The sequence below is a fragment of the Haliaeetus leucocephalus genome, unplaced genomic scaffold (assembly GCF_000737465.1).
Source record: "Haliaeetus leucocephalus isolate CR32 unplaced genomic scaffold, Haliaeetus_leucocephalus-4.0 Scaffold273, whole genome shotgun sequence".
Taxonomy (NCBI): Eukaryota; Metazoa; Chordata; class Aves; order Accipitriformes; family Accipitridae; genus Haliaeetus; species Haliaeetus leucocephalus.
In genome coordinates, this window is record NW_010972709.1 from 1,519,977 (window position 1) to 1,547,127 (window position 27,151).

At 53.0% G+C, this 27,151-nt stretch overlaps 1 protein-coding gene across 6 annotated transcripts in view; it reads right to left on the reverse strand.

The window, feature by feature from the left end:
- Positions 1-509: 509 nt before the first annotated feature.
- Positions 510-27,151, reverse strand: part of HELZ2 (helicase with zinc finger 2, transcriptional coactivator) — a 26,934-nt gene continuing 292 nt past the window's right edge. Inside the window, exons 1-20 of one of the 6 annotated variants that reach the window (XM_010569441.1) lie at positions 23,206-23,337; positions 20,800-21,941; positions 20,495-20,678; positions 20,017-20,124; positions 18,842-19,365; positions 17,851-18,483; positions 16,018-16,801; positions 15,499-15,574; positions 10,615-14,125; positions 9,679-9,764; positions 9,156-9,287; positions 8,742-8,909; positions 8,333-8,474; positions 7,748-7,864; positions 6,974-7,166; positions 6,076-6,210; positions 5,609-5,827; positions 5,134-5,290; positions 4,525-4,692; positions 510-4,022 (exon numbers count right to left, since the gene is read on the reverse strand). In XM_010569441.1, coding sequence (XP_010567743.1) covers positions 3,898-4,022; positions 4,525-4,692; positions 5,134-5,290; positions 5,609-5,827; positions 6,076-6,210; positions 6,974-7,166; positions 7,748-7,864; positions 8,333-8,474; positions 8,742-8,909; positions 9,156-9,287; positions 9,679-9,764; positions 10,615-14,125; positions 15,499-15,574; positions 16,018-16,801; positions 17,851-18,483; positions 18,842-19,365; positions 20,017-20,124; positions 20,495-20,678; positions 20,800-21,803 — 8,466 coding nt within the window. In that variant the 5' untranslated portion in view covers positions 21,804-21,941; positions 23,206-23,337 and the 3' untranslated portion in view covers positions 510-3,897. Of the gene's footprint in view, positions 4,023-4,524; positions 4,693-5,133; positions 5,291-5,608; positions 5,828-6,075; positions 6,211-6,973; positions 7,167-7,747; positions 7,865-8,332; positions 8,475-8,741; positions 8,910-9,155; positions 9,288-9,678; positions 9,765-10,614; positions 14,126-15,498; positions 15,575-16,017; positions 16,802-17,850; positions 18,484-18,841; positions 19,366-20,016; positions 20,125-20,494; positions 20,679-20,799; positions 22,519-22,549; positions 22,936-23,205; positions 23,338-27,151 lie in introns of those variants that run through there. The other 5 variants (XM_010569442.1, XM_010569443.1, XM_010569440.1 and 2 more) reach the window with 5 other exon arrangements.

Sequence of the window (27,151 nt, forward strand, 5' to 3'; positions counted from 1 at the left end):
CACTCACTTCCCACTGCTGGAACTCACAGGTGGGAGCAGCTAGAGCAAGCGGTCTTGCAGGACACCTTGGATGCAAAGCACAGGAGATAGAAGCATCTCCATCATACAGTGCTTTCCATCCACTGCAAGATGCCCAGTGCCAGCTTCTTGCAATGACGTTGTTTTGGTTTTGTTACCCCAAGTTATTTTTTACCCCACGTCCTTCCTCCAGAACGCCTGAACTGAATCCCAAGCTCTTCAAATCACGCACCCTAACTTATTTCTATCTCTGGTTCCTCTCACCCTCTACACCCTGTGCCTTATCGGTACCTAAGCATGATTTCATGCTCATCCCCTCTACAGTGTGTGAAAAGATCACTCTGATTAAAAAAAAACCAAACCAACAAAAACCACCACAACAAAAAAAAAACCCAAAACCAACCACCGCCCCAAGCCCCCCCAAGAAACAGGGAAGGGTAATACATCCACACAACTAATATGTAGAAAACAATCTTTTTTGGCACGTACTGCAGTCAATGCTCATTTTCTTTTTTACCATTTGGTTCAGTCCAAACATAGCTGTCCCCACACAGATTCTAGTCAAAGCATCGCATAAACAGACCTTTTAGTAATAAAATCTATTATTTAAATAAATTCAAATCATTTTTACAATTATGGCTTAAATATCAAAAAAGGAATGTTGAGGTTCATTCTTATAAACGGTAGAAGCAGTTAAAAATATTTGTATCCAAAATGTCATTTGAGGTTTGCTGCAAGTCACAGACATACAAAAGATAAAAACCTGCCACATTTAAAGTTCCTTAATTTACACTTCATGACACTTAACATTTCATTTCTATTTTAAAAAAACCCAACAGTTTATTGCAGTAAATTGATTGTCTTACACAGATCTGTCCAAATCCTCACAAACAGTCCACTGGGCTTCTCCTTTGCCAGCTGGAGCCAAGGAGAGGTTTCCTAGTTCTGGACATCTGTAATTTCACTGCCAGGCCACGCAGGATGCAGGGCGATGGCTGCAACTGCACGGACCGTCACAGGCTGACACCTGGCACACCACTTGCTGCGCGCACAGGTTCCCGTTGTTCAACTTGGGCTCAAGCTCTAGCTAGTGCCGAGGCAATTAAGTTATCCTGTTGGACGAACCGATATTTGTGTCCTGCAACAACATTCTTTTGTCTGTGAGCTGTGGAAAACATGGTGCCTGTGTTCAGACAGATACCCTGTGCACCGTGCTGCCAGTGGTTTCCTATTGGAATTACCAAAGGTTTGGTCGTTTTGGTTTTTTTAAGTATGTTAAGAATATGTGCTTGAACATAAAATTCTTTCAAAAGTAAACTCAAAGCTCTGTGTGCAAATGAAAACGGACTACTTTGAACTTCTTTCCTCTATTAATTTCTATGATTCTTTCTATCCATGAGCATAAGGACAAGAACACAATATTCAGCTGTCACTAACAGTCTATAAAAAGTTTGATTAATTGCACTTTCTGCTATCCCTGACTATTGCCGCTGCATGACCAACTCTACAGGTACTTGCTCACAGCCCAAACAGCCCAAGAGTCCAGCCTGGCTGTTATTGCTGCTTGGGTGGTCTAGGGCAGCCTTTTCTAAACACCAGTTACAAAATGCATGTTCAAAGGAAAAAAATTATGTATATTGTCTTGCAACACAAAGGTGACCAAGCAAAGCATTTCAGTCTCGGCTTTACCATCCAAAAAGTAAACACTTTTTCCCTGCTGAGTGCAAAGGGAGATGCTTTGTGAGGTCTCTTTCTTGGTCTGTACAAACACATGGCCAAATCCCACACAAGAGCATTGGACTAAGCCACTACACTCAAGGTGAGTCTCCTCATTTGTGTTACATGTAATGAAATAAACAGCAAAAAAAAAAACAGGGGAGAGACTTTTCACTTACATTAGATCATGAAAATGACACCCACTGGTTCTAAAGGGACCAAAGTGACTTTGCTAGAATGATGCCGGCACCATGCTAAAGTATTTATCCCAACAGTTCCAGTATCTTTTGCAATTCTCCACATCATCTTGGAGATACATGATTGCCTTTCAAGTAGTCCACAAAATGATTCCCATACAAGCTTATTTTGGAATTGCAATATTATTTGCAAAATCAGGCTGCTGCAGAATCTTTGAAGTCATCCTGGCTGGGATTTTAAAAAGGAGCAATGAACTTTACATCTTACCAGCTTTTATCAAGTATCTTTAGAACCAGCAGGAGTTACTTCCTACGGGCTTTTGTCCCTCAGGGAATCGCCAGCAGTATGCCTGTTATTATGCTTCAGTAAGACAAGAGCAAGCCTGGGTGGTCTCTAGCGTACAGATCAAACCCACCAAATGCAGAAGTGCAGGAAGGTAGTTTAAAATAAGGAAGAGAACAACAAAATTTCTCCATAGGTTCTTGAGTCAAGTCTAACACAGAGTCATGAGAAGAAACACAGCATTAAATAAGGACTTTTCCAGACACAACGCTTTCTTATTGCACATTCCTCCACACTGGAAAGAGCCATGCTGCATTTTCAGTTGCAAACACAGGACAAAATTCATCCCTGCCAGAGCGCTGTGAAGTCACAGGGACCCCTCACTTACACCAAGGAGGACTGGTGTCCCAGCACAGTATATACTTGGTGCAAAACCACTGTGATTGCATCTTGGCTCCATCCCACGTGAACATTTAGAGACAGCCAAGCGTGTGGTCTTGGGGAGAGCTGAGGCAGGCACTTCATACATTCAGAATTGAAATGAGATAAAAGACACCCTCCTTCAAAACTACCATGCTTCAAAAAGCAGCTACGTGATTCAGGAGAGAGCACCACTTCACCGCTATATATCTGTATCAGCCATACGTTACCAGGCAAAAGCAGCCTTCTCTAGTGAATCACAGCTTCCAGTTCATAGCAGTTTGGCTACTTAAAATAAAAAAATAGATTATACACATATATGCTGTGGTACATTTATCAAATTTCCATCACTGCTCTTAAAAACTCAGGCCATAAGACTGTGAAACAAATTCACAGAGTTAAAAGTTAATAAATTAGAAGCAGCTTTAAAAAAATATGTGGTAGGAAAGGAGGGCTCTTACAGGAGGAGATTTCAAATAAAACTCAGAACAGTTTAAAATATGCTGACAAATTCCAACGTTTCCCGGTAGGAGCAGTCCTTGCTTTTCATTAACTTTATATTGGTGAGGACAACCTCCTTTGTACAAAGAATAAGTAAATCTATTTACAAAATCAACTCGGCCTTGGCTCTGTGATATTTACATGCTCAGAGAGCAGCGTTTTGGCTAGACAAAGAGCAGTACATGGTTCTCTCTTTGCTTTCTTCCTTCACTTAAAAAAACCCCACAAAACAACAGCAACAAAAAAGTTTTTCTGCTTTGAGAAATAAGAACCCTTAAAAATTCCCTGGCCTTGGTTTTAAAATGAGTAGTAGTACTCAGAAGCTTTGGTCCTCTATGGCAAATAGCAGCTTGTCGCGCAGCTCCGTTGTGTGCAGTCATTCCACCCTCGACGAATGGACTGAGTATTTGGTCCCCAAAGCGCAGCTGCACCGGCAGATAGGACGGCGGCTCCACTGAGCATCTTACAGTTAAAAAGATAGTATCATCACATTAATAAAGTCACACACTCATCCACTTCCAATGCTTTTTTGGTTTGCTAGAGCTGAAAGTTCCCATCCAAGGTTGCACTGACTAAAAAAAAACCCGAAGATGCCAAAGCACGCACTGAAGCGGAGCTGTCGCTGTGCAGGGGAAGATCCTGGCTCCCCCACTGCATTTGGCTCCATGGGTCATTAAATAATGGAAAGATGGTGTCCTTCCCAAGGCACACGTAACGCGGTTCAGGTAGAGGGGGACGAGCTCATCGAGGTACAACCCATCCTCATCGGCATGAGGCTGGAGTCTTCCTGACAGAAATCCCCTGGGCTGCAGTATAGCAGTTGCACTGTCTGTAATGCTGCAGCAGTCTCCTCCACAAAGGGTTGCACTCCAGGAGGTACCGGTTCCCTGTTGGCGCAGGGATGGGGGCAGCGGGTTAGTGGCCAGAAGGGGCTCGGACAATACCGTCACAGAAACTTTTAGCTAACATTTCTAGCCTAAGGGTGCTGGATAACTTGCAGGGACATTTCCTTTAGCCAGAGCTCTGTGAAATCCCAGCTCCCCTTTCAGTGCTGTCATATCTGCGAGCAGCTTTCCCTACACATCACAGCCCACGCCTGCATGATTAGGAGGAAAATAAGCAGCCAAATTCTGTTAGGAGAGAGCTCTAGCATGCAAGTGACAGAAACAACGTGGTCCGAACCAGAGGGTGAGAAAAACTAATTATACATGCTGCATACAAGCCATGCATGATCTCTGCTTTGCCCAGATAGCCCAGTTTCAAAACCACAGACAGTCTAAAGGGCAGAAGAATAAAGCTGGAACATCGGTTGTACTAGTTTGGATCTCCACCCCTTTATCCAAGCATCCTGTTCCCCTGCAGGCCTGTGCACACTCCCAGAAGACCCACCTATAATGCAGAGTCCTTCCTGAGCTCGCGTGATACCAACATTGATCTGGTCTGGGTCGGTAACGAACCCCAGGTACTTCTTCTGCCAGCTTTTTGTGGGCTTCCTATCAATCTCTGACCGGGGGCAGGAGCGTACAGTCGACAGGATCACGTATCTCCACTCACTTCCTAGACAGCAGAATTGAACCAGATTTTTTTTTAGAACGAAGCATCTGGCCACCCCTCCACCCCACAAGACACTCATTTCTCTACAGCAAGACCCACAAAACTGCAGGCACCATTTGGGTTTCTCCAGCTCTTGGAGGCCATCGGGTGCCTGGTTGTTGCTCTCCAAAGAGCACATGTTACGGCAGGTCTTTAACCCCCCTTCAGACATCCTCCACCTTCCCGTCTTCAGCAGTCTCGCCCTGCCTGGCCACTCCAGAGGTTTCCAAAGGATTTATTATAAGCACAAATCACCCAGAAATCTGGCCCAGGGATGCTTCCTCCATGGCTGAAACCACCCTGCTGTAGGATTTGCTCAAAGATCGTCTCTGTGAGAAGTTCTTCAGTCCTCGGGAAGGCAGGAGAGAACAGAACGGCCCCAAATCTGCCTCCTGCCAGCCTCACCTTGACTTTTCCTGATGGTGCAGACGGTTATTTTGCTGATGCCCTCTTTCAAGAGGCTCTTGTTGATCTCGGACACCTGGGTGCTGTAGGGGCTCAGGATGGCGATGCTCTCTGGCTGGATGGTGCCATCTAGTGTCAGCTGCTTCGCCAGCCTCACCTGGGGGGGGAACCAGGGTCCTGCTCACCTGGGAGCGGTGGCAGGATGGGAACCAGCCCTCCGGCACCCTTGTCCCCAGGGCAGCGATGGTGCCTGGCTGTGCTGCTCCCCCTGCTCTGGGTCACGCTTCCCTACAGCTGCCTCTAGCCAGGGGCATCGGGACGTGCTCCAGACCTGAGAAGACGCCAGGCAGATCCTGCACCCCGCTGAACTTTATCTTCCATCACTACTCAGTGTCCCTCCACGATCCCCAGAGTCACCCTGCACAACACCCTCCTCCCTTTCGCATCTCCAGCGATTCCCCGGGACCCTCCTCACCGCCTGCTCCACTTCTTCTAGGTTAGCTTTGGAGTTCTCATTTTCTTCCTCAGTAGAAACCATGAGGCTCTGCTCCTTCCCCTCCACGTGCCCGAAGATGATAGGGCAGCAGTTGTTATCTTTGTGCTGGAAGACGCTGGGTTTACGGTAAAGCTGGGGACACGTTTTCAGCCGCATTTCATAAAACTCCTGGGATGGGAACTCGCAAATGCCTTTGTGCTGGCAGACAAAAGGGGAGAGACTGAGGTAAACAAAAACCAAGGAACTTTTCAACCTGCAGCGACTTTTTGGGCAGGCTTCACCTGCAATGCCGTTGTGCTATAGCTGGCACCGGGTGACTGCATTATTCATTACTCTAGGAAGGGAAAGCACTAATGGAGAATATCTGTTTCCCAGCGGGCTTGAGGCAAGCCCTGATAGTGGCATTTTCTGTGATAGAGAAAAGACAATGCACTTGAGGGCCTCACCATGCGGTACTGCGTATCCAGCATCCACGCCTGATTCCGATAGCGCTCAAAAAGAGACACGTCCATGCCAAGACTCTTGCAGGAGTCGTTGTTGACCAGAGGCCGCAGCTGTTTGTGATCCCCAAGCAAAACAACCTGGAACGAAGAGCAGACACCTTGGCTGTGATGGTGGTGGCACTGGTGAAGGCAATCAGCACTTTGAAAGGCTATTTGTACGCAGACATTTGTCGCTACTTATTTATGTTATGCTTACAGCAACCTCAATCAAAGTTCATGTTGGGCATTATATAAAGATCCTGACCCAGATAACGCAGAGCCTTGATCCCATCTGACAGGAGAAAGATACCATGTAGTAAGTCTGCTGAGATCCGCTCTATGCTTCATGTCACGTTAATACTTTGTACCTGGGTCAGCACATTTTCTGGTGGCAGTAATACCCACCCTGTAAAGAAGCACCAAAAATACAGCCACACCACCACTTGTTCTCTCTTGCAGAAAGCCAAGAGCAAGTTTAGAGGAGATAGTATGGGTGTAACTGTCTGAAGACAAGGAGCTGAGCTGATACACACAGCAGAGGCGAGCAGATGCAATAGATCTCCACGACAGCTTTCAGGCCTACAGCAGGTCTGCTTTATGCAATATGAACAGATAATGCACAGCTCATGCATCTAGTGAGAATACTTCTGTACTGCATGTACCTCTCTGTGCCTCAAGATTTTAATTACAGTTAGTAGACTTACACCTCAAAGGAAACAACTCCCAGAAGGCTGAAACATTGATACACCATCATAGATCCTGGTTAAACTTGGAAGAGCAGCATGGTAAGGGGTGGAAGACATGCAGAGGTTCGAGAGCCCTGAGCAGCTGTCCTAGAGACTCATCTCTGGAAGGGACTTACCTTCTCAGCATAGCGGTGGCTGACCAAGGGGATGAGGGTCTCAGGCTCTATGGACATGGCACACTCATCGATGATTATCTGCCTGACATTGAGCTGCTCCAGGGAGGTGGCAGATGCGGCGGAGCACGTGCACAGGATGACATCGTGGCCTGACAGTTCATATGTACGAGCAGCCGACAACTGATTTTTGTACCTGGTGGTCAATGCAGAAGACACCAGGTTATGCATAAGGGAAACACCCCCAGGTTCCTCATGCAGGAACCAGGCAGAGGCTATACTTTCCCAAACACTTATGGCTCCATCTCCCTCCCCAGGATGAGCTGGTGTTCCGAGAAAAGGGCTTTGGGTGGACACTCTGGGAAATGTACTTTGTCCTGAACTCAACAGGGCAGGGGCTCAGGGTGGAGGATGCAAGTGTCACACACGCATCATACGACTTTTGGTCCAGATGGATAACAGCACCAGAGCAGAAGTGATGCTGAGGCTCTGCACACTACCAGTAACCCTGAGCTAATCACTTTTTATCACTTTTTCAAAACACACAGCTCATTAATCTGTCTTGATGTTTTCACCGAGTTCCTTGGCTTGCATGAGCCAGGACCAATCCACTGACTTTCACGCAGTCTACGAGTTTGTGTCAGCTGAGACCTAGCAAGTATAGCCCAAAACCTCTTCTCGCAGGGGGAGGCGATTGCTGCACTGCGTTCCTTCGGGCAGTGCCTCAGAGGTGGCACACAGCCAAAGTCAGCCTCACCAGGCTCTCTTTCTACTCACTTCTTTGTTTCTTCTTCTGTTATCTGCTCTCTTCTCCTCATCCGAGCATCAAAGTTAACAATCTCCTTCCAGCAAGGGTTGGGCGGCCGCCGGATGCGATAATGCAGGATTATGTCGCTGAATAAAGAGTCAATATATAAATATTTTCCCCCAACACAGACCCAAGTGATCTCTTCTACAGTGAAGCGTACCACACCTGCCTATGTGGAGAAACCCCATTAGCTAAAGAATTCACAGCCAGGCTGTTCCATCTTTATAGACCTAACACTTAGTTCACCCTTGAGGACATAAAATACAACCACTTTTCTTTAGCACTTGCAAGCGGGAATGAAGTCAGAGACTTTCAGAGCTTTTCAAAAGAGAGATGAAAACATCTAATATCTTTGCAACAACCTGGGTTTCCTGACTAGGTGCTACATTAGACTATACACCTTCACTTGAAAAAATTAATTACCATGCAGGTTCATAGTGCTGCTCCACGCTAGCAGAGTGGAAGGCATATTCGGTCTAACTCGTTCAGCTTTACCAGCACAGAAAACATCGCTCCCCAGCGCTCTCAGAGCTTGCGGGGCCATGCGGTCCTACCTGAGCTCACGCTTCGGTGTTGTGTCCCGCAAGGCTCTGCGGTAGAGGCTCCGGTTGCTCCCTGGGTACGGGAATTCCATTGTCTCAATGGCCTCCCCGTAAACCCTCAGTGGTTTCAGGTTTTTCATCTCCAGCAGCATCTCTGGGGAGGGAGAACAGGTCTGCTCAGACAGCAGCAGGCACCGGCGATGCTGAGAACGCTCGCAGCCTGCGAGGTGCCCAGTGTTTGCCGTGCACTCGCCTCTTCTCCCCAGCCCTCTCTCGCCAACCCCACCTTCACTGGTCCTTGCCCAGCAGTGAGGTGTCTTCTGGAAGGACCGGTCCTGCTTTCTGTCCCCCCTGCTCACAGCCACATGTTCTCCCCCTCCACCAGTACAAGCCGCTTCAGGGGCTTAAAACCGATAGTTACCAGCAACAACATCAACAGACTTGTGGGATGGGCCACAGTACAAGATGCACTTTCTCCCCTTGGGCTTTTCTTTTTCAGAGGCTGGTATTTGGTCCTTCTCGACGGTCTCCTCATTCAGCTTATGGAACCAGTAGACAATGTGAGTTCCAACAACCGTTTTTCCTGTGCCTAGAAAAACAAGGAGGTTGCTGAGAACACTTTAACCATGACACCCATGCACTAGATCAGCATCCGGATGATCAGCCATGAAATAAAATCAAGAACCGAGAGGACTGCCTTGAAGAGCTGTGGGTGATGCCAACCCACGCTGCCTTCCCCTGTCTCACCAAGGGTCCTATGGAAAGCAAGAGATTAGCTCTAACCTGCCTTTCATAACAAATTAGGCATGTACTCCTGCCGTCCCCCCAGCCTTACCTGGTGGGCCTTGGATGACCGTGAAGGATTTTCTCAGGGCATTTAGAATAGCCTGGTTCTGACTCTGGTTAAGCCTCCTGCAGCTGCCAGGGAGATCAAAGGATTTTTGCTGCAGGATTTTGGACGTTATCACTGTTACGGCAGAGCCAAGAAAACAAGTTTGAAGAAGGTTACTGAAGACAGCACACAAGCGATTCAACAGGAGGATGCAGCAGGTACCAAGCAATCGTGGCCCATTTACAAGACCACCTAAAAGTACTCCTTGTCCCATGCCAGGATGTTCTGCCCATGAGCCTTCTCTGTGAGTCTTGGGGATTAAAACATCACCCATGCCACTCTGCAGCAGGGCATCCCATATTACCTTCCCTCTGTCAGGCTAGCAGCTCCTCTCCTCCCCTTGGCAGGGGAACCTCCTGGTCTGGGAGCGTAACCCCTACAGCAAGGGCCCACAGAAGCTGCCAGGGCACCTGCCTGGCCAGAAGCAAGTAGCCACAAGGTAAGAAAGGTGAATATTTGCACCTACCTTTTTTAGGAGGTTCGTGGCCGAGGGTGATGCTTTTAGCAAGATCAGAGGCATGGCTGAGCCTCCAAAGTGCCTTTTCTTTCCGTCTGTCAGACAGGGAAAAATAAGAATGAATGGAATGTAGCATAAAATAGCAAAAATTGTAATACAGCTTTGTACAACTGTCTTGTTTATTCTTTCTCTCTGCTTTGGTGTTCCATTAAGTCCTTCGACAAAGGACTTAAACCAAAACAACTTTTATTCTGCTCTTTTGCATCTGGGACTATTTCTCAACTGTCTGAAAGAGCTGAGCCTGCAAAGATGTTGAGAGCAAGGAGCACAACTTCTGTCCCTACTCCATTTTATTAAGGCCTATGCCATTTTATTGGATTAGCTTCCAATTTTTTCCTAAAATTCACAATCCAAAAGGAAGCACATTCTGCCCTGAAAAAGCTACAGCAGTTGTGGGTGCATAGCAGTCCATGCTGTGTACAAAGAAGGGCAAACTAGACATCAGCTCTGCTCTTATTAGAGCAGATCTTGCTTCACAGCAACAACAAAGGGGAATGATTGGGAAATCAGGGAGCACTTCTGCGAAGCAAACCCCGATCCAGTGCTTCACACTGCCTTTTATGACACATATTGCAGCAATCCAGTAACATAAGAAACAGATGCCCAGGGAAATTTCAGCACGGCACCTTCCCCTATCTCCCCATTCTCAAGGTCAACCAAAACAGCAAGAGGCAATCTGGAGAACAGATCTGAGAAGTGCTGCCACCCCCACCGAACATCAACAGCCCAACAGCATGGCCGGTCAGAGCCGGGCAAAGACAGACTTTTCAGGGGATCAGTCGCACCAGCAAGCAAAGCGTATTTGGGTGCAGCAGAGGAGTCCCGTGGAAAGCCGTTGCTCTGCATGGACAGGTTAGGCAGAGCCCGACCGCTAAGCCCACTTACACGTCTGGCAGCATCTTCGGTATGAGCTCCACCGTGAACCTGGCAGAGGCATGTGAGACTTCCACGGGGATGTTCTCCATAGACGTATAGTGGATGTAAAAGCTCATAGTATGCTGAGCAGTCCTCTCTGATTTCTCTTCACTGAACTCTTCAGTGACCCCGTGAGCCACCCAGGTGTAGGTATCTGGATCAACCACAAAATTGCTTTCTGACCTGCCCTTGTTAAGAAAAGTCAGATTCTGGAGACTGTGGCTAAGGCATTCCTCATCGCTTTGAAGGCCCCCAAGCTTCAGCCCACCTAAGCGAATGCACAAGTAACAGTGGTTGAAGTCCACTTCAATGGAGCACTCCTCCATAAAGCTTTTGTTTAGGACAAAACTCCCTTGCAGCTGTCCTTTGCTTGTCCTTTGCTTTGCCCAGGTTATTTTGACATCATGGAGGACGATCGAGTTGTTTTTGGCCACCGCGCACAAAGCGGACTCCATGGCGGTCATCGGCATCCATATCTTGTTATACTCCGCTGCGTGCTTGTACTTGTCTTTGGACAGCAGGGTGGCGTAGGCAGAGAAGCAATCGATAGGCTTTTCCGTGTGCTGCAGGCAGATGTCGAAACCCGGCGTCACACACCACAGCTGCACAAAGGGCACCAGGAAGCCTCGGCAGATGTCTGTGGTGAGCTGGACTTGGAGCGGGTCGCCAGCGCTCAGCTCCAGGGAGAGCTCTCTGTAGTGCAAGCACTGGCTTTTCCTTACCCAGCCCATGTGCCGCTGGTCGAGCTCCTTGCTCTTCTGAAGGAGGGAGGCGGCGGTCTCAAACTTCTCGCTCCGGATGGCTGCCAGCACGTCTTGCCAAGTCTGGGTGCCGAAGAGGGTGACGCTGTGGTTGCAGAGAGGTCCCTCCTTCAGGCTGTGCTCCTTCATCGTCTCCACGGAGTACACCCTCCTCTTCCACGTCAGCTTGATGCTGCTGCGCTCCTGGATGAATGTGGGCTGCTCTATCAGCTGAAGAGACCTGTAGTTAATTATCTGGGGATCTGGAAGACTCTCTTTGTTCAGGGGAAACAGGACTTTAAAATACTTGTTCATCCCTTCGATATCCACTACGAAGGCGATCTTCTGCAGGACTTGGCCCTTCAGCTGGGTGGCCATCTGCAGGCAGTGGGCTCTCTTCTCGTACATCATCGCCTGGGAATTCTTCCTGTTGAAGTCATGACAGAGAAACTCAATGTCGTCCGAAGAATAGACGATGGGCTTCTTGTGGAGCACGGAATGAAGGTGCCGCTGGACCACGACATCCATGTACCGGCGGATGGGAGAGGAAGCCCAGGTGTACGAGTCAACGTGCAGGGAGTAATGGCCCGCTTTCGACTGGACAGTGGAGTTGGAGCGACTGAAATAGGAACGGCTGAGCAGTCTCCTGAACTCCAGGGCCACGGGGGCCAGCCTTGGGTGAATGTCATCAGTAACGATAAGGTCTAGCATTTTGTGGAAGTCACGGACATTAGCGGCTGCCTGCAGGTGCTCCCAGATTGGGGCCAGGAGACTGAATTCCACGTTTTTAGAGGAGTCTTGGCCAGGAGGCACCTCTCCCAGGTGGTGCGAGAGATGGATGGACAAAGGAAGGATGTGCCTGTACTTGTTTTTCATGTGTGATAGCTGTTGAGGGCTTGGCTCGCACTGACACCGGAGCGGAGTGACATTTCTGGTGTCCTCCTGGCTGGTGAGGAACTCGGCCACGAAACTGTTGAACATGATCATTAACTCCTCTATCATCTGATGGGACCCCCTGTTACCTGGGGAGCTTTCCTCGTCCAGCCGGTCATAGAAACAGTCCTCCTGCAGCCGAAACTTCCGATGGATCCTGGAGAAGTGATAAGCCACAGCTATGCAGTCCTCCAGGGTATCGAAACGAAGGGCCCCTGCCGCTCCCCTGTAGTGGTCCTTGATGAAGACCTCTGCCTCTTCATAGGACAGCTGCCTGTCCGAGCGGATCACAGAGGTGGTGAAGACTCCCTTTAACATCTCATCAGTCTCCTTTTCTACGGTGACAAACAAGGAGATCACCCGACGATCTTTCTGTGGCAGGAGGCTGCAGACGTCTTGGCTAATGTGGGGTGGGAACATGCACAGAGGCTCCTGGTTGGGAGCGTAGTAGGTGACACCCCGCTTCTTTGCTTCCAGGTCCAAGGCACTGCCTTTGGGAATAACGCCAGCCACGTCTGCAATGTGGATCCCAATCTCATAGTGACGCCCAAGATCCCTAATGCTGACAGCATCGTCCAAATCCCTGGCACCTTGGGGGTCGACAGTGAAGGTCAGGTAACTCCGACAGTCCTTCAGCTTTTCCTTGGTGAAGTTTAGTTTGCTGCTGGAGGTGTGTTTGGCTGACTCCTGGGTGACAGCAATTGGGTATTTCTTCTCCAAACCATACTCCAAGTTGAGGATCTTTAAGCCTTCTTCCAAAGTCAATGCTGCGTGCAGAATCTCCGTTATTATCCCCAAAGGGTAGTAAAACCCTTCCCGCCAGGAGATAACCTGGACGCAGAAGAACTGGCATCTCCTCGTCTCCTGTCTGATCTTCTCGCAGCTGACCACTCTGTACTTCCCATTGACAAGCCTGCGGATGGGAATGACGTTGGGCTTCTCTTTCAGCCCTGGGACGAATATTTTGGTGACAGTGGGATCGATGGGTATCATCACCCGGGGATCAAATTCATCCATCATGCAGATGAAGGTCCGTTCCCTCTCCGCGCGCTTGAAGATGCCCACCACCTTCCCCTGAGGGCGATGGCTGCTGCTGTCAGCCGTGCTGCTCTGCAGGATTTCCACGAGCACCTCGTCTCCGGTGAAGGCCGTCCCGCAGTGAACTCTGCCTCTGATCTGAATGGTCATGGCAGGGGAGTCGTTGAGGGTGAAGGCAGAAGCTCTGTCAAAGCCTTCTTTGACCAGCTCGCACCTCTTGTACATTTTGGGGTGCATGTGCAGATATTCTTGCATCATCTGAGAAGAGAAGCTGATGTATTCCTGCCTGTCTTCCCACAGGTTTGAAGCCTCAGACTTCACGTTCAGCAGCCCTTCTTCGGACACCGTCACCAGCACGTTCTTGCTCTCGTCTAAGAGCTCCTGGAGGATGGGATCGTCGGGATTCACGCTTTCACCCTCAGAGCTCCATGAATCCGTGTCGCTGCCGTCCTCACCCCCCTCTGGGCTCCTCCTGCTCCAGCTCTCCTTGTCGCACGCAGCCTGTTTGATCTGGGCCATCGTCAGGTTCTCTGGGAAGACACTTCCCTTCTTGATGCACTGCTGGATGAAACGCTTCCACACCTTGCTGCACTGGCCGTGGGAGCACAAGGCCACAGCATCCCCCACCGCAACAACCAGGGACTGAGCCCGGGTCATGATCGTGTTGAGCACTCTGGCTTCGTTGAAGAACTCGAGGTGGTGGGAGGCCGAGACGCGGAGGCTCTCACTGGTGTGGACCGTGCTGATGATGATGACTCGGAACTCCCGCCCTGCACCAGAGGAGACAAGGGAGATCTCATTCACAGGAACCCAACGGGGAAGACCCTGCCTGGCTGCCACCTGGCGCTCTGCCCATCCACGCTGTGTTACGTGGCCGTGGGTTGACGTAACCTCGCTCAGCCGAGTCACGGCAGCCTCCTGATGCGAATAAAGCAGGTCTTGGGGATCGTGAGGGCCTCTGGGCACGAACCTGGATGGACACCACGAGGCCACCACCACCCACGCACCAGGGAGGGAAGGGCAGCGTGGAGAGGGGAGGAAGGCAGGGCGCTGAACCGGCGCAGCCACAAGCACCCGTGGATCAGCCCCGCGTGCTCCGTGCCACCGGCAGCCCCTGCCAGCCACTCCTCGCAAACGCGGGTAGAGTTTTCTGTGAATCCCAAATTCCTGGGGGAACCGAGGGCCTGGCAGGAACGAGAGCGGTGACCGTTCACAAGAATCCCTCTCCCCTCAAGGACAGCTCTGCTGATCGCACAACAAATAACAAACAGCAAGAGGCACCCTGGTGATTTCAGAGCTGGGAAGAGACTGCAAAGAAAGGGTGTGGAGATCAGAAACACACCCCAGGGGTCAGTTATTCTCACCATGAGGAGTCCCAGCTGCACAATAAAAAAAAATAAAAAAATAAAAACATGGATGAGTCATAAACTAAATCCTTGAGGACAAAACCAGCCCTATCCCTCTATCATCATCTAGAGCAGCTGACTCCTCCTTTAGTGAGCTGTTCTGCGATTTTTGCTGCAGCTGGTACCCACAGGCCATCCTGGTTTCAATTCCCTTCTATTACTAGCCTCCCCCACTGGTACTTGGGGCTTCATACGATTCACACACACTCAAGTCCCCGGGATCACACTTACAGGGTTTTCACCCTCCTACAAAGCAACGTCCATATATTTGAAACGAGTTGACAGTTGGGTGCAGATTTAATTCAGTGTGAAATCTTATTCACTAAGGAAAAAATGAAATCAAAGAATTAGCAACCAGAAGGGGATGGAAATCAGCCAAAGGATTTCCAGGCACTCCCTCTCCTAATCAGCACTACGTGAGCCGTGGCGGCTGCAGCAGTGGCAGAGCCACGGGGAAGGGCAGGGGAGCTCTGCCCAACAGCACCGCATGCACCCTCCCAGAGAGGTGTTTTGCCACGAGATCAGCCAGTATTTTGCATTTTAGCAAGCAGGACAACGTTGAGATGCCAGAAACACCTCTGCTAACAACCCAGTATCTCTTCCCCCTGCTCATTACACGGTGGCTGTAGCTGCAGTAGACTCTCCTGTCCACCAGCATGAGTGCAAAAGTTCTCCCTAGCACACAGAAGATCTCAAAACGCAGCCAGGCGTGACTAACTATTGCACAAGACACAAACCTGGCAAGTTTTCATAGTTTTCTACCACCACATCTTGTAGCTGCTTCTTCCTCAGCTCTTGTCTTGTTGCAGAAACCTGGTAAGAAAGCAGTAGGTGCAACTGAATACAGTTTCAGCTCAGAAACGGCCCCCCACCCAACACCAAGGTCCCTCACCCTTCTCAGCTGCGGGTTCCCCAGAAAGTTACTCGACAGCAGCTACACAGCCTGGGCTGACTTCAGCCAGTGCTCCCGGTCCGCCCTGGAGTTAACCTGCCTAGAAGCTGCTGAAAGAGATCTTCAACTAAACCATCCCACCATGGGGCATCTCTGCTCCGACCACCCATGACACACTCCCCAAATGGAGAGCACCTCGAAAAAACACTGATGCCAGGCAAGACCCCAGATTCCCTATTTTTGCAAGCCCAAAGGACAAGTTTACCATGAATAGAGTCCAGCATTTATTAGGGAGCGGTTAGGGAGTGGTCAGCAGTGCATGCGTAGCCCCTTCAGGTGGGGAACACATGTTTCTCCTACACACCTGCATCCCATGGGAGACCACACAGATCCTCTTCAGGTCTCGGACACCCCACTCATCCGGCCATCTCTGATAGATCTCCTTCACTTTCTCAATCACTTGCATTATCTCGGAGGCGTTGTGCCAAGAAATCATGGACATATCCCTTTCAGCCACGCCACACACATGGCAGAACACGAGTGGGTAGATTTCGGGATGGGCTGGGATGTTCCCACTGGCTTGGATAGCATTGCCTTTGCCAACATAGAAGTGCTTGGAGACAAACTCAATTATGCCTGCAGTGGAACGATAATTCTCATTGAAGATGATCCTGCTCTTCACAGCCACTTCATGCCTCTCTTTCTGGTAAAACTGAAAGAGACGGTTTAACAGGGTGTGATCAGCAGATTGTTCATCCCCAACACAGAACAGCTTTGGGGTTATCTGCATGTGATCCCCGGCGAGAACAATGCGGGTCTCAAAAGTGGCGTAGGAGAGTGGAACCAAAGCTTCGCACTCCAGCATCTGAGCAGCCTCGTCAATCATGATGTGGGTGAAATAGCCTGGGGCAACCTTCAAGTTCTTGGATAACATGGAGGTGGTAATAATGATGTGGTGCCTGTCGATCTCCTCCCGTGTGGGGTGTCGGAAGGAGCGCTGGTCTGGCGAGAGGCAGCAGTACATCTGAGTGATGGGGTCTGTCAGGTTGATGGGACGGTCAGTGGATATAATCCTCAAGGGAACAGCCCACGGGTGCCCGTTGGTCACGTAGTTATGGAAGTATTCCCGGATGTAGATGTCAGCAGCACTGGAGGGGAAAAAAAGGGGGGAACCACAAGGAATTGTAAGTGCTGTTCCCAAATGCTGTGACCAGCATCCCAACGCGCTATCTGATTATTCAACAACACGCACCCAAACTCTCCCCCAGCTTTGGCTGACAACCCACTTGTCACAGGAGATATTCACATACGTGCAAAGAAGCCGATGCTTACTCAGCCACCAATTTCAAGCCTATTTTGAGAGTATGGTTTAAAATAGGAGTTGATACTCGAGACTAGGGCATCTCTCGATGCTCATACGGAAAAATGCAATGATGCGCCCAACAAAATCTGTAGCCCTGCTGCTCTCTAGGGACAAGTCACACAGACCTCTCCTCCGACAGCTAACCATCCCCAGCCCAGGCGGGTGATACGAGATCTGCAGAAGAAGCTTCAGTGCAAGCAGACAGCCTGTTTCAGGCTAAGATTAGCAGTCACCCATCTATTATACATTAAAAACTAAGGCAGTAACAGCCTGCCGGATCGGATGTGGACACTCTTTTCAGCATAACTGCTCTAATTTTAACAATCTTGGCCTGGTTTCTCTGAAGGCAGATACAATGGCAGTCAGACCAGATCTGCATTTCCTCTTCCCCAAACTCTTCCTGGAAAAGTAAAAAAACTGGCAATGTGCACAGAGCACAATAGTCTTCAAGGGCAAGTAGAGCACAAAATTATCCCAGCAAGGTCAGGCAACAGTTTTCTACTTCTTCCAGTACACAGTAAAGGCTAGAAAGAACTAACTGTCTCTCCAACCCCATCCCCATTTTATAACAAGGCAGGAATATGCTGCCTCTTCCACAAACACTTCCAGCCATGCCGGGCTTCTTCCCAGCAGGAAGTGCTAGAGCAGTTGAAGACATATTAAATAAAAATTAATTTATTTAAGCAAGCAATTGAAATGCATACTAAGAAAAGGGCAGCTCAGCTCAATCTCACACACCCCGGCTCCCTCTCAACCCACCAGGCAAGCAATGGACTAGCTTGCTTGGATCCAGCCCCACAACTCTGGTTGCCTCTTCCCTCACGCCCTGCTAACCTGTTAGTGTGAGTGCAGATCAGCACCCGTGTGTTGGGCTGCCTGAGGATCTCCATGGTGGCCATGGCCAACGTGAACGTCTTGCCTGTGCCGAAAGGCCCATAGATGAGAAGAGGTGGCACCTGCCGGCTGCTGGTTGCCTGGCCCATGATGAAGGAGATGGCTAGTTTCTGCTTGCTATTCCCTTTCTGTGGTGACCCAAGAGAGTAGGGGACAGAGCAACTGGCGACATCTGGTAGGACCAGCTTCTCATCCAACAGGCGGTCCACAGCCTGGTGCCACTGCCGGAACAGCAGCTGGTCGATTTGGAACTGGATCTCCACCTTGTGAGACGTGTTTGGTGCGAAGTTCAGCTCCGAGCAGCATCTCTTTGGTATCTGTAGCCAGATGGTCTTCTCCGTGGTGGCTTTATGCTCCACGCTAACCTCGTAAACCCGATTGTCCACAGGTGGGTCAAGCGCCAGGAAAGCAGTGGGCACAGACCTGCTCAGCAGATACCCCTCGTCTGTGTCCGGCGAGAGGTTATAAGGGGTAGGCACTTCAGCGAACAGCTCACCAGAGAGGGCAAACTTCATCCCCATGGAGAGGCTTTGCAGCATGGGGGTCAGCAAGATAAGGACCCGCAGGTTGAGTCTGAAAGGAAGAAACACCCGAATGAACAGCAGAGAACTGCCCCATCGGTTCATCCGCAACCACCCTCCCCGCTGCAGAGCGGGGATTGCCACCTACACCCAGAGAGGCTCTGCCAGCCCCCTGCGAACACAGAGGCAGAAACCGTGCTTGTAGCTACTCCACGGCTGCAGGACAAGACCCAGCCCGTCCCCTTCTATCGCTACCCAGCAAGCCACCTTTCTCGGCAGGTTTCCATTTTTCTGGGAAGGCACTCCAGGCCCCAACCCAGAAGGGACAGAGACTTCAGTACCAGCGTGGCCCCAAGGGTTAGCAATGGACCCATGGTCCACAGCAAGGAGGATCCACACCTGGCACTTACTTGGCAATCAGAGCCTGTTCAGCTTCTTCCTCGCGGAAGAGGAAGCTGTGCATCCTCTCACGATAGTTGACACGGGTGATGGGAACGGTCGTACCACCCTCGCGCTGGTAGTCCAGCGCGAGAGCAGGAGGTTTGTACTTGGCCAGCAGATCCACATCTTCACTGGTCCTCGGCAGGCTGGGAACGATGATCCGGTTACCTCTATCCCATCGCACGAAGTTGACGGGGCGGCTGCTCTCCCTGCTGCTGGGGATGTGCTGGGGGTTATCCCGCCGGCCCACCTTCACCTTGATCTTCTGCATGAGGACGGGGCGTTTGCCGAAATCAAACACCACCCACTGCTCGAAGACGCCCAGCGTGCAGCACTCCATGCAGACCTCCACCAGCGTGGTGGCTGGGGAGGAAGGCAGGGTGGCCACGTGCTCCCCCCGAATGTAGTGGAGGCCCCGGGAAAGTCCATTTCCCGAGAAGTAGAAGTTGACTCCGGGTTCCCGCTTGAGTAGGGCCACGTGCTGCAGAGGCATCTGCCGGTTGAGGAGAAGACAGGGACACGGTGAGGGCAGCCCATGGGAAGAGGCCGGCGGCTGATGAGGTCCTCCCAGCAGCATTTCCTACCGAAAGCTGCTGCAAGAACCAAACGCCATGCCAGACCTACAGCACACCAGAAATTCTCCTCGGAGGAGCTTATTCCTCATGCAACCCCACAGCAATTTTTTAAGGTCTTAAAGAACCTCAGGTTTCAGTTTTATAGCAATTGAGCCGGTCTGCTGTAAACGGGAAATCTCCTATGTTGGAGAGGGCAATTAGACGCAGGCTCTTGCCCCCGACACCCACGAAATCCGGGGCAGGGAGGCAGCTGAATTTTGTTATTTGTGATGATACGTGGGAGGTGCTGAGAGCAGCTGGGTCTGCCCCAGCCCCACTGCATGAGACGAGACAGGAGACACGGTGGCTGCACCCCTCATGCATGGCCCCAGCTCAGGCACCATGTGGGCCCGAGCTGCTCCTGAGTACCCAACGCACATCCTCACTCAGGCATCCCAAAACCCCTATCCTTCTGCCTCTTGCAGAAACAATAATTAAAAAAACCAAAGAACCCCGAAGGACAAGGACTGTGCACAGCAGCAGGCGCTGCCAGCGGCTCACAGCCTCTTGCTGCGCAGAGCTGGGCTTACCTGGGAGTGGACCCTGAATTTCCACTGGTATTTCATCCTCCTGTCCTCCAACTGCAGGTGCAGGGGCTGCTCACACACAACTCTGACGCCCTCGACATGCTCAGCCATCTGTGGGGGAGGCAGGAGAGGAGCGGGACTGAAGGCAACATCCCGGGGACACGCTGCAGAACCCTCTGTGGGGCCATCTTCATCCTTTGCTTTTACGCTAGGTCCTCCCGAGAGGGGACTGTCAGTAAATCCTCACGCTCAGTCCTCACCCACTGCTGCTCAGCGTCCCCACGCAGCAGCCTTGGCAAACGGAGGGACCCGCGGCTCTTGGGTTGCCATCTCGGAAGGGATGAAGGAAGGAGGATGCGACACCCCTTTCTGCATCACCGTTAAGAAGGTGAGCAGCGGGCTCCGTTCCCAAACTCTTACACAAGAGGCTTCTCGCTATGCGCCAGAGCAACGCGTTCCCACCCTGCCGCCCGTGACTCACAATCAACACCTCGTTGGAGCACGTCCGATACTCGGCGATGAGCCGGTCCTGGTAAGACAAGAGCCCTTCCTTCAGCGCTTGCTTCTTTTTCTTCACGGCGACCTTCACCCTCTGGATCCACTCCTGCAGCTCCTCGGCGGAATGAGCCTTGGTGCAGCTGTTGCCCATTTCGCACACCTCCGCTCTGTCGGGAGAGAGGCGTCCCAGGTGCCACCCGTGCCCGGTGGCACGGGGGGTCCACAGCGAGCCGGCAGCTGCCCGCTGCCCCTGCCCTCTTCCCCCGCTGCACCGGGTGGATGCCTTACCTGCTACACAGCGAGAACTTGGTCAGCCCGAGCGGCGGCGCACGGTGGACCCACTGGACGGAGGTGTCAACCGAGAGCATCTGCATATGCTCGACCGAGGAGCAGTGGCTCTCGAAACTCTCCTGCGAGCTGAAGGTCACCAGGCAGAGCCGGCAGTAGAAGTGCACCGGCGCGGGTGCCGCCGGCTCGCCGTTGACGCCGCAGCTCCCCGCGGCCGGCAGCAGGTCGGAGCGAACCAAGCCGTGCTCCCTCTCGGCTTCCCAGACGGCCATCTCCACGTCGCTGTGGGCGTACTGGCAGCGCTGCGGGCTGTGCTTGCAGGGCTGGCCCCTGGAGACGAACCTGCAGTAGCTGAGGGTCGGCATGAACTCCGGGCAGGGCCGGACGGCGGTGTACTGCTGCTTCCTCCGGCTGTCCGACACCACGTGCACCAGGAGGGGGTCCCAGGTCCAGTGGAACTCGCAGAGCCGCCCCTGCCCGCCCACCGAGATGCGTTGGGGGCAGCCGAAGAAGCAACGCTTGCAGATCTCCTGGAATCGCCCCCCGAACTCGCTGGCGATCTCGGCGGCGGTGCCGCCGGCCGGCGATTCGGGGGTGGCGGTGGGGTGACCCCCCAGCTGCGCCTGCAGCACCGCTGCCTTCAGCTGGCGCCGCTCCAGCTGCTGCTCCCGCTCAAAGTTCCAGACCATGGCCTCCTCCGGGCTCCAGGCAAAGGTGCACTGGCTCTTGTGCTTTCTGCAGCCCAGCCCCACCGCAAAGTACCTGCAGACGGCGTAGCGGGCCGGGTTGGGGAAGCCCGGCCGCCTGGACACCTTCCTCCAGGCTGTGCTCCGGCGGCTGCGGCAGCGGGCCAGGAGGATCTCGTACATGCACTTGTGCTCCACCTTTCGCAGTTGGTAGGTGATCTCATTCTCCTTCACGCTGCACTTGGAGCAGACCAGGAGCAGCTCCAGCTGCTGCTGGAGTTTGCCCAGCGGCACCGCCGGGCCGTTCGCCGTCGGCATCCTCAGCGGTGGCTTGAGCGGAGCAAAATTAACGGCGGGAAGTTCCTACGAGGCAATGCTGGGGGGAGGAGGTGCCATGGAGCGCCCGCGTCCTAGCTCGCTACGTACCTGCCGGCCATTGGTGCGAGTTCACAAAGCCTGACAAAGAAACGAGGAACAAGCGACTTAGCAGGAAACATCAGCCGGTCCCTGGCTGGACGTGTGCCAAGGCACCGGCACAGCCTGGCCTCGCTTACCAGCGAGCAGCCGGGAACCTCACCCAGCGCCCAAACCCACCGGATACCCTTGTCCTCGGCACCCAAGCGCCTGCTCCCCCAGCTCTGTTCGTCCGCCAGCCCGGATCCAAGGGGACAGCGTCCCGCAGGGACCAGGCTGCCTAGCGGCGAGGGCTCCTGGCAGGGCTCAGCTCGGTCTCCAGCGTCCCACAGCCTGCAGACCGTCGGCATTTACCGCCCAACACGGGAGAGCCGGCGGCGGCGGCGGCTGCCCTGGAGGACCCGGCACGGTCCCCACGGTGGCCACCGACCTCCTCCCGGACCGTGGCCGGATGATCCGACTTCCTCTTCCCACTGCCAGTGCCTCCCCCGCCTTGGTTCGCTCCTGCCAACTTTTTCTTTTTCCTGCTTTCTCCCCTGGGTCTGGCAGGGCAGCCCCACGCCAAGCGGGAGAAACCCAGCTCCAACCCCCCAGCCCATCTCCCTCTGTGGCACGAAAGATTAATTGGAATTAATTAACAAAGCAACCACCCTCTTTGCTCCTCGGATGCAGCACCCAAGGCCGGGAGACGGGCATACTGAAACACGGATCTGCCCTCATCTCCTCCGGCCGACAGCTCCGTAAACATCCCTCTGGGAGAGCTCTGGCTCCGGTGGCAAGGAAGGTGACTCACTGCTCCCTGCTCTCCCGGGCCACCGGCTCCGGCATTTGCCAGCAGTTTCCTGGGTAACCAGAGGCCAGGAGCATCCCTGGGAATGATGCTACAGGGTTTCGTGGCTGGGCCAGGCGGCTCAAGGCCCAGGGAACACGCCGGGGCAGATCTGCGGGCAGGGTGTGCTGCCAAGGAAAGCCGCCAAGCCTCATGCCGAGCATCAGCCTCGGGCTCCTGACCCGCAGCCACGAAGGACCGGCTCTCTAGCGATACCGGGGAAGAGCGGTATTTATGGCTGCGGTCCAGCAGACAATGGAGCAGGAGGACAGACTTTGCGCTGCTTCCGCAAAAATACTTTTCACTTTTAATTAAGACTCCTTTCCCCACCTCTGGGATAAACGGTGTACTTGATGCTGGGGGAGGCAGGCAGGGGGGTGCTGAAGCTGCTGCTCTGGCTGAAACTCCAGGCAGCAAACACGGAGCCAGAACTGCAGGGGGAAAGCGGCCGGAGCATCACTCACCCTCCCAGCTCACCGTTAGCGAGCTCCTCGTATCCCGTCCCAGTGCCACAGCAGCCACCCGCTGCCACTCTAGGAAGAAATCACCTAATCGTACTTCTCTGCCGCGCGTCGGGTTGGACACGCGCTCAGCGGGTAAACACCAGCCCTATTTATCTCCCAAGGTCTGGCAGCGAGCCTAGCGTTGGGCAGAACTGCTAGTTTCTCTTTCGGTAAGCTGCAAGACTCCACGGTGGAGTCCCACGGCAGGGCTGGCTCTTCCTCTGCCATGATTCGGGTCACCGTGCCACGCCACCGGCTCTCCGCACCGAGAACTAAATCACCCCGACTCATCTCTGCGCCTTCATTTCCAAATGTTTACTTGCAGCTCTCCCATGCAGCCTGGCAGCCCTCACTTGCAGCATGAACTTATAGCCGGATGGGCAGCATGGCCCTGCCACGGCTCTTATCTATAAATTGTCCAAACGTACAGCATCTGCAGGGACCACCGTGGTCCTGCTCAGGCAGCATTGCCCACTTGCTGCTTCCTGCGGGTACCCAGGCTCAAAGCCTCAGCAGAGCTGCTGGATGTGAACACAGCACAAGTACTAAGGAAAAGCATCCCTGAGCCGGAGCGGGGCTGGGGCCAGCAGAGAGCCAGGGTATCCCCATCCTCTGCCTGTAACAAGGTCACAGTCATCGGAAGAAAACCATTTCTGCAGCCCAGACACTGCACAGGGGTCAAGAGCTCTTTCTTTGCTCTGGTTCTACCACACAAAAAAAAAAAAAAAAAAAAGGTTGGGGCCACAGTAGAGGTGCTGCCTGATTGCTGACTGATGCAGAGAAAATGCTTTGCACTGAAATGAAATAACTCTGGAAACAATAAAAATATAGGAGAGCACCTATAAGCAATAAAAAGGCAGGAGGGGGAATGGCACACTGTGTCTCCTGCCCAAGGGCACCTGGGGATGCTCCACTGATCCCCAGCAAGACAACGAAGGCAAAGCAGCGCTGGCATGGGGCTGCAGACCCTGCACGCAGGGGCTGCTCCTGCTGAACCCCCCCAGGGTCACGAACGCCTAAAAAAACCCCAGCCGCTGGGAACCGAGGCAGCAGTTTGGGGAGACACGCTCTTCCCCGAGCACGGCTCCGCAGGACCCTGTGCCGAGCTGCAGGAGGGGAAACCCCTACACCTTTTGGGGGGCCAGATATCCCTCCTGTGCCAGCCTGGCGAGACTGTCCTTGTCCAAAGCGTGATGCTAAGAGGGAGCGTTCCCACTCCTCTTTCTCCAGGAGGTCAGGAATCTGCTGGAGCTAACCCGGACCCGCGGGCTCAGTTTGCCGCGGTAACTCCGCACAGGGGCTGGCAAGAACGGGGGGCTGGCAGCGGGCAGGGCAGGAGGGAGGGCAGGGGGAGACGGCGGCAGCGAGGGGCCGGTGGGGCCAGGCTGCTGCCGAACCGCAGCCAGCAGGAACGCCCGGAGAGGGACCCCGGGTCACAGTCAGCCTTCAAGAGCCTTTCAGCTCCTTTGAAGCTGGCAGGGGTGAGCAGCACACTCCCGGCGGAACCGGGGCTTATTTCGAGGCTAACATCTGCGGCTTCGGAAACGCTTCGGTTTCCCTCCGATAGGAGTTTCACCTTCCTTCCTCTGGAAGTCTCCTCCTTAGGACGAGCCCTCCTGGGAAAGGCAGTCGTGTTCAGGATTTGTGCAACATCTGTGCAACGCTGTCACTGGTGAAAACTCCAAAATACCTCAGTAATACACGCGAGAGAGGATGAAACCTGATCGCTGGCACTCGGCTCCACGGAGCAGGAGCTGAGCTTCCTGGTCCCAGCACGTCCACAGCCGCAGAGCCCAGAGGAGACGCGGTCCTGCAGCAGCGACGACACCGACCTGCTCGGTTAAACGCTTTAAGAACTACCCATAAAGCTGGGCTGTTACTGGTAGTCATGTCTAGGCAGGGCATCCCAGTCTGAGAAAGCTAAGAGGGAATATTCCACCTTTAAAGGGTCAATTCCCTTGCTGTTTATTTTTTTAAGCAAGCGTTTGATTTTGAGTAAGCTGCCAGAACATGCTCTGGGTCTGGAGGTGGGAGGGAAGAGGAAGGGGAAATGCAAACCCCTCTTAAAGTCTCCGCGCAGCACCAGCACCAAAGCCAAACTAAAGCCTTTTTCTTTCTATGACCATCTTATACCAGAAGAAAAAAAAAAAAAAAAAAAAAAAAAAAAAAAAGCTACAGAACTTTTGCAATCCAAGTCTGGGTGGAGGAAAGATGCAGAGCGTGAGCAAGCTTAGGGAGGCACACCGTAAGACAGCTGTCCAACCGACAATAAAACTGACGTTAACAGGGCAAAAGCCAAGTGCCCCGAGGAAGGTAGGAGCTGATCGAGAGAATATTTATCAGCAAGCTACAGACTGTGATTTGCAAGCTCAATTACATACATTTTAAGAAAAACAGTAGTCCTGAAAAGCCCAGCCTGGTGTTTAAAGCCACTTGCATCCTGCTGATGGGTGAAACAAGTCACTCTGGCAGACGGAGAGGCTGGTTTATTGTATGCCCAGCTCTGCATCCTCTCACGGAGGCTCACGGCCCCATCAGGGCGAGTATCTGCCTCTCTCCTGATCGCACGTACCCTCCCCAGGGTGGGACAGGGACACACGCACCCGCTACCCAGCACCGGTCCAGCCTCACTGCAAACCAAACCGAACCAAACCATGCCATCGCCTCGCTGACGGCATTTGCTTTGTACTGGGGAAGATGCTTCAGGTCAGGGCCAAGCCATGTTACATCCGAGCATCGTCCCCCGGCAAGCGCCTCGCAGGGCTGCGCTGATGCCAGGGATAATCACATTTCCCTGGAAATGAGGAGTCGAAGCACGGCCTTTCACAGAGAAATGCTTATCGTGCATCCGCGGCCGAATCCTGCCGCTCCGCACCCCTCTGCCATCCCAGCCCGCTGGGAGGAAAGTGGCCTTTTTATTAGGTCTTGCCTTGATTAATTATTGACAGGAGGTTAGGCAACGTGCTACAATGGAGTAAGCCAAGTGCCCCTCGATCAGAGCAAGCGACGTGGGTCAGAGTACTGGGACAGCCCCCTGCGGGGATGGGGACAGGCCAACTGCGCACCTCAGGGGACCGCAGCCCTGCACCCCGCTTATCGGTCCCAGCTGAGCACCGGACCTGGGCACCCAGGGAGTTTTTCCTCTCTCAACCGCGAGCACTCGGAGCAGTGGCGCAAAACCAGCACAGCATCCCCCAGCACCCCGCGAGCAAACGGTGCGGCCGGGCTGGCTCGGAAGGGTTTGGTACCGGTGGAAGAAGAGCTGCGCCGCGGATGCCGCCCTGTGCCACCCCATGCCAGTTAACCCTCCTGGCTGCACCAAACCCGTACCCCTTCTGATATTTCCCTCCTGGGCAAAACCACCCCCAAAAATTCTTGGGGCCCCTCCTTTCCCCAGCCTTTTTCAACAAGAAGGTTCACTCCACGTCCCACCCAGAGAGCTGGCGCGGTCCTGCCAACCTGGCTGCCACAAAGTGACAGCCGTCACGCTTCGGCCCGAGTCGGTGGGCATGCACGACCCCCCCCCCGGGTTTGTGCACAGCCCCCAGGCACCGGCACCCCCAGTTCCAGCATTTGCCTTCTTATCCAACTACAAAAAGTTCACCGGGAGCTCCCAGACCACAACCCCCAAGCTCAGAAGCGGCAGCAGAGAGGGGAGAACTGCCGGCGATCGCTCACCAGAGGCAAAACGGTGCACCCCTGTCAGCCCGGGGGCTTTGCACCCCAAGACCTGCATCCTGACACCCCCCCCCCGAAAGGGCTCCAGCCCGGGCAGGGATGCTGCGAGCGGGGATTGGGAGCAGAGGCGGGGGGGGGCTGAACGGGGCTGAACACCCTGGAGCATCCCACACCGTGCAGCACCCCAAAACCACTCTGCAGGGCTAACCGGGACCACCCTGAGCCCTGCAGCACCCAACGAG